At 46.2% G+C, this 6736-nt stretch overlaps 1 protein-coding gene across 1 annotated transcript; it reads right to left on the bottom strand.

Annotated features, from left to right (window-relative positions):
• Window positions 1-1618: 1618 nt before the first annotated feature.
• LOC308273239 (zinc finger and SCAN domain-containing protein 16-like) lies at window positions 1619-6487 on the bottom strand (the record flags this gene model as incomplete). Its single annotated transcript, XM_080710323.1, has 3 exons — window positions 1619-2139; window positions 5132-5264; window positions 6140-6487. 3 exons carry the CDS (start codon window positions 6485-6487, stop codon window positions 1619-1621), a joined length of 1002 nt encoding a protein of 333 aa, XP_080566449.1.
• Between the last annotated feature and the right edge of the window lie 249 nt (window positions 6488-6736).

Below are 6736 nucleotides of genomic sequence, written 5' to 3'. Positions count from 1 at the left end.
CTGAAGAGTATTCTGCAATAGGACATGGCATGCATTTCTCTATCGATAGATATTTAGATTTTTTTCTTTTTTAAATACCATCAGCAACCCTTGCCTTTTATCGACCTCCAGAATATCCATCTCCCTACCCCACAATCACGATCACCTCAATCTTCCCAAGTCAAAGAACACGTTTCAGTGCGCTCTCCTTCTAAACACCGGTCTATGTTTTTCGGTAACATGCTGTTCTCTCCCTCGGATTTTATTTTTCTATTTCGGGACAGGCACCTGTCTTGCATTACTCGTTGTTATCACAGTTTCAGTGAGCAGAGCGCCCGCAAGCACAGTAGGTCACCGAGAGCTATTAATGGGGAATGCTCCTGCCCTCCCCATACTGACCCAAGTGCGCTCTTCTCCCGGCAGTGAGCGCCGGCCGACCCGGCTGGACTAAGACACTAGCACCCTCTCCACTGCGGACAGGGCTAAGAAGGCAGCTGCGTCCCCGGCAGACGCGGGGCCCCTGGAATCCCGGGCTTCTCACATCCCCGCAGCGAGCCCAGTTACCGCGAAAGGCAGAGCACTTCCGGTCTGTGCCCCACCCAAATGAGTCCCCTCTTTCTCGGTGGGGGTGTGGTCCTCGGGCTCTTTCCAGGTCGGAACCCCAGTGCTCCGGGAGCCGGAGAAGGCCGGTCCTCATTTCGCCACTTCCGGTTGCCAAAGTGTGGCGGCTGAGTGTGGGAGGGCGAGGTTGGGTGAGGTTCTGGCTGGACTGTCTAGGGTGGGACTGGGGTTAGAGATTAGTGCAGAATTATGGTAATGTGCAGCCTTACGAGCATTAATTTAAAACACCATGAAAATAGAATACCAGTTAACTGATTTAAGTAGATTGAAGAAGATACAGAATTTCCTTCTATCATATTGATAGAGCTTATTTGCTATATGAATTCTTTGGTGTCTGATTAAATTAATTTAAATCTTTTACTTCTAGCATTTCCTTCCCACTGATCGTTTACTGTTTTGCCTACCGCCTCGATGTTTTCCTCAGTCTCCTGCCTTTTTCTGATGGCTTCCTCTTTTTTATTATTGGGGGAAAAAACTTATACAAAGTGATCATACCCCCTACTTTTAAGATAAAGAAGAGATAAACCGGCTATTATATTAGTAGTGATGGAAAAATGAACACTGCCTTAGTTCTTTTTAAATTTTTTTTTTTAGTTCTTAATATTAAAAAGTCTTCATCTATTTTAACTTGTCAAAGCACAGCTGGTAGGCCTTTATTATCTAGGGGAAACGAAGACAGAGAAAAATGTGACTATCTTGCCTAATGTCATACATTTAATAGTGAAGTCAAGAGGAGCTAAAGCAGAGAGGCAGAATTTACTTTCAACCAGGAAAACGGCAGTCTGGAGCTACAAATGAACAGTGTTGTCAGCAGACAAGATTTTCTGAGATAACTCTTGATTCCTCCCCAAAACTGAACTTAGAAATAAAAGGATATATATATATATATATATATATATATATATATATATATCTCCAGAGTAAGTTTTTAATGATGATAGGAGCCAAGGAAATTTATAAAGTCTCTCAAATAGATTAAGGCTAAGCATCGAAATAATTTATTTTCCTTCCACCATTACTAGTAGGGCTTATTTGCTATATGAATTCTCTGGTGTCTGATAAGAGATGAACTTACACGGAAGGGCCTTCCACACTCATCACACTCATAGGGTTTTTCACCCGTGTGGATCCTCTGATGCTGAATAAGACCTGTGCGCCCACTGAAGCCTTTCCCACAGTCTTTACATTTATATGGTTTCACTCCGGAGTGTACTCTGTGATGTCCGATGAGATGTGAGCTTTGATTGAAGGCTTTCCCACACTCGTCACATTTATAGGGCTTCTCTCCCGTGTGCATTCTCCTGTGTTTACTAAAGTCCGAGCTTCGCACAAAAGTTTTCCCACACTCATCGCATTGATACCGTCTTTTTTCCCTCTGTAGACACTCTAAGCCCCACCCATTTTCAGCAGCCTCTTTGGATTCAGGACACTGAGGAGTATCTTTGCTCAGTCTGTTGTTTATCTCTTCAAGGAACCTCACGTCTTTGGACATTTCCTCCTTTTGGGCCGACTCTTCATTCTCCGTCCTGGTTTTACCATCTATAACAAACAGCACACAGGCAGTTTCTAATCTAGGTTTGAGAAGCAAAATGCCTCTGAAGAAAGAATATGTAAACATTATAAGTGCATAACAAAAGAATGAGAAGTCAAACATATATCACCTATTTGGTACCATCATAGCATAAAGTGTTAATCTAAGAAAGAACTCTGAAGAGGTCATTAAGGAAGAGAGCAGACGGACAAGTTATTTGAGAGTATATTTAGAGAAGAAGGCAAAAATGTTGGTCAAGGGATTACCACACGATCCTGCCCAAAGGGAGAGTGGTAACTGGCGGGGCTACAGGGCCATAAATATGGCAAGGATAATGAGGGAGAGACAGACTGGAGACCCGAGATGGGGAGGGAGGTCAAAGTTCTAGAGAAATATGCACAGCCTGAAACACAGGCGTTAGCAACAGAAAAGGTGAGTAAACGTGACCTGGAAGCCGGGCGTGGTGGTGCACGCTTCTAATCCCAGCATTTAGGAGGCTGAGACAGGGGGATTGTGGTTTGTGGATAGCCTCAGCTGCTAAGGCCTTTTTTTTTTTCTGGTGGTACTGAGGTTCCTGGAAACCCTTCTACCTCCGGGCAACATACCCAGACACTTTTTTTTTTATATTTTTATTTGCAAACAGGGTCTCTTAAGCCAGCAAGGCCGGCTCCGAACCTCGTGATCCTCCTGTCTCCGCCTCCCAAGCGTGAGGATTACAAGCATGTGCCACCATGCCCGGGTACTTAGGCCTTTTGCAACTCAGTGAGATCCTGTTTCAAAATAAAGAATAAAAAAATTAGGGTTGGGGGTGTCGCTCAGAGGTAGAATGCCCCTATCCCCATTACTGCAAAAAAAAAAAAAAAAAAAAAAGGTTGGGGGCTGGACTGTAACTCAAAGGTAGAAGCCTCCTTTGTTCAGTCCCTGGTACCAAAAGACAGACAGACAGACAGACAAACAAATAAAAAACCCAACAACAAAAAAACTACTTGGTCAGTTTATCTTGATCAGCAATTCAAATTATCCTTCCCTTTAGATCTGTAATCAAACAATGTCAGTACTGTACACATACTGTCAAATGTAAACTTTTCTCATCTCAGGGACCAGTGGTCTCTCTTTAACCAGTTGACTTGCAGGGCCTTGTTATGTATCTCTTTAAGTACCACTTGTCCCAGACCAATAGGATGCCAGGAGACCTCGTTTGAGACCTGACAAATTAGGAATATTTGGCTTAAGCATCTTTTGTCAGGACCATCCTTCCAGTGTTATTTGGCACATGTAATGACAAGAGTCCTTATCAGATATAATTTCAGATAGGTTCCAGCTCTGTCCATCACAGAGATGCTGATCAGGCCACAAAGGCCATTTGATAACCCTGGGTGCTAGCGGCTTGGCAGTCTAGGGGAAACAGCACAAGGTTGAATACTTGGCGAGAGTCACGTGTTTTGGGTTATAGCATATTCCCAAGGCATATATGGTTTTAGATAACTGTTAAGATATTTAGCTCTCCAAATTTCCAAATTCTTTTACCATATAGAAAGATCATTTCCTATGAGGTGACTCAGTTATAATCCTCAAGTGGAGATACTTGAAAATGCTTACATTACCTTAGCCAAAGGCCAGGAGTCACACTAACTTGCTGATGTGTATAGAACAATTTTAAAAATAGATATTGCATAAAACACTGTCAGTCTTTCTATTCGATAGTAAATGCATTTTTTTTTTTGTGGTACTGGGGGTGGAACCCAGAGGCTTTCTACCTCCGGGCTATACTCCCAGATCCATTTTATATTTTATTTGGAAACAGGGTCTTACTAAGTAGCTGAGAGCCTCACTAAGTAGCTGAGGCTGGCTTTGAACCTGTGCGATCCTCCTGTCTCAGCCTACCAAGCGCAGGGATTACAAGTGTGTGCCACCACGCCCGGCATAGTAAATGCATTTTTAAAGGGTATTGGCGTTTTGGTACTTTACCATGATGGTTTTAAAAAAAGTATTTGGAGATAGCCGCCTGCAATCCCGGATCCGCACATGAAACCCTGACACTTGATGTGTCTGTATTTGATGAGAGGGCAATTAAAACAATTAAAGTTGAGTCAGGTCATAGATGACACCCTAAGCCAATAGGACTGATATCCTCAGAAGAAGGGGAAGAGATGCCAGAAATGCATATGCACAGAGAAAAGGCCCTGTGAAGGCATGGCGGGAGGTCTGCAAGCCAGAAAAGGGGCCTTGTCAGGAGCTCGTCCTGACCTTGGACTCGCAGCCCCAGAATCACGAGAAAATAAACATCTGCTGTTTAAGCTCCTGGTCTGCAGTATTCTATTTTGGTAGCTCTCGCCGACTAATATGGGATGGCATGAATTCTCCTGTTTCAAAATGGGAATTTTATGGGAAATTGGAACTAGAATCATTAAGTAACAATAGGTAGAAGCAAGTATAAGGAACTTGGTTGAGCATTTAAACCCATCCACCACCGCTTGGGCCACGGCGCAGGCTAGAGGATGAGATCCCCCATAATGGGGGCAGAGGACAGGCAGGGATCTGTACAAAAAGACAAAAAAGGAGAAAGTCCCCTCTGCTGTGGTTTGAAAGCTGTTTGTCCCCTTTGAAACTCATGTTGGAGTTTATTTCCCATTTTGTGGGTGGAAACTTAGAGTATGGTGTTTAGAGATGGGGCCTTTGAGAGGGGATGAGGATGAAATAAGGTCCTCAGAGTGGAGGCTCATGACTGGATACTGGCAGCTTTATAAGGAGAGGAAGGGGGCCAGAAGACACATACGCACCTGCTCCTCATCTCTGGACAGTGATGCTCTGCGTTACCTTAGGACTCGGCCAGTAAGAAGGCCATCACTAGGTATAACCCCTAAACCTGGACCAGAACTATGAACCAGAATAAACATGTTTTTATGAATACCCCGCCTATGGTATTGTATTATTGACAACAGAAAATGGACCAAGATACCCCTAACCCAAGAAAACACCTCCTCCCCCATACATGCAAACCTGGCTCCTTCCCAGATTCCTGCTGCAGCTGGGACTTCCAGGGATCATGCTGGACGGTTGGAAACTCGGATGGTTCTCCAGAGGGAGCCAGCCTGTCTGAGAGTATGCTGTGTGTTTCTGCATTGTCCGGGACCTGGGAACAATGAGAAATGACTTGGCTTGTCAGACTTGGTGAGAAGTGAAAGAACTTCATAATCGATGAATGGTCAGTAGGGACTGGGGATATAGAGAGGGGGACACGATTTCATTCAATTATAAGTGGCAATAACGATGAAGGAACAGGCTAATCTCTAGAGTTTCGGACACTGGACAGTGGAATTCCCTGTGTTCTTCCATTGGTCTTCCAGAGGTCCAAGATCATAGCCTGGGTTTTGAAAGGTACCTTAGAAATCGTTGAGTCCAGTTATTAGCAATGGGGGCATTTCTTCTGTAACCGTGCCAACCAGAATGGTAGCCAGTAGCAAGATGCGGCTGAGAACTTAAAATGTGGCTCGTATAAATTGACATAGCCTAAGTGGAAAATCCAAACGAAAATTTGAAAATTTAATACCAAAAATTTAAAATGCCTCGTTACATTGATTAGATAATAAGATATATGGGGTTAAATAAAATATTTAATTTTGCCTGTTTTTCACTTTTTAATAGTAAGGTAATTCAACAATTCTGTGGCTACTCGAAAACTTTACATACGCCTCGCATTCTATGTCTGCGGACAGTGTCCTTGACGTCACTTGATACTTGTGCGTTAGGAACGGCTTTGATTCCTCAGGTACCCGGTTGCCTTCCTGTGACTTCCCACTGACCCCAGCATCCCAAACTCAGTCTAGCGCTGTCTCTACTCAGCCACATTTTAGTTCCCTGCCTCGGTAGCCTCGCCCCTCCCTAGTAAGCCTTGTTCTTCCCCAGGGGACACGTATTCAATACTTCCAGGCTTTTCCTCCGTAGGCCTTTGGGTTTGACTTGGTCCTTTTACCCCCGTGGCTCCCAGCCAGGTGCCGCCCCCCACACCTGCGCGGGCTCCTCGAGCTCCCGGTCCAGGACCTCCAGCACCGTCACCGCCTCCTCGCCCGTCTCCGGATGGTGATCCTGCACCCGCGCTTGCAGGTCGCGGGGAAGAATGCTCAGGAGCTGCTCCAGCACCAGCAGGTCTAGAATCTGCTCCTTGGTGTGGCGCTCCGGCCGCAGCCACAGGCGGCAGAGCTCCCGGAGCCGGGCCAGGGCCTGCCGGGGCCCGGGCGCATCCTGGTAGCGGAGCTGCCTGAAGTGCTGGCGGCAGAGTTCCCTCCGATGGGGGCCGTGCTTCCGAGAGATGGGGCCCTGCCCTCTTTCTTCCCCAGGCTTCAGGGCTGCAGCCATTCTGAGCTGTGTCAGGAGATGAAGCCTCTGTCCGGGTTGATTCCAGGACAGTCCCTTGGGCTCGGAGGCAGGAGGCTGGCAGGGAAATGTCAGCGCCTGTGATGTGGCCGCGGGAGAGCGCGGGCAGCCGGACTGTAAGAAAGCATGGGGGCGGGAGACGATTCCAGAGTTGGCAGAGTTCGTTACACTTTACACGCAAAATGCTCACGCTCCTCACTGGGCCGGCGCGGGCCCTCGCCCCGGGGCACT

Source organism: Muscardinus avellanarius, assembly GCF_963383645.1.
Source record: "Muscardinus avellanarius genome assembly, chromosome: 14".
NCBI classification, from domain to species: Eukaryota; Metazoa; Chordata; class Mammalia; order Rodentia; family Gliridae; genus Muscardinus; species Muscardinus avellanarius.
Note: the sequence above shows the minus strand (reverse complement) of the source record. Positions and strands in the feature narration are given on the sequence as shown.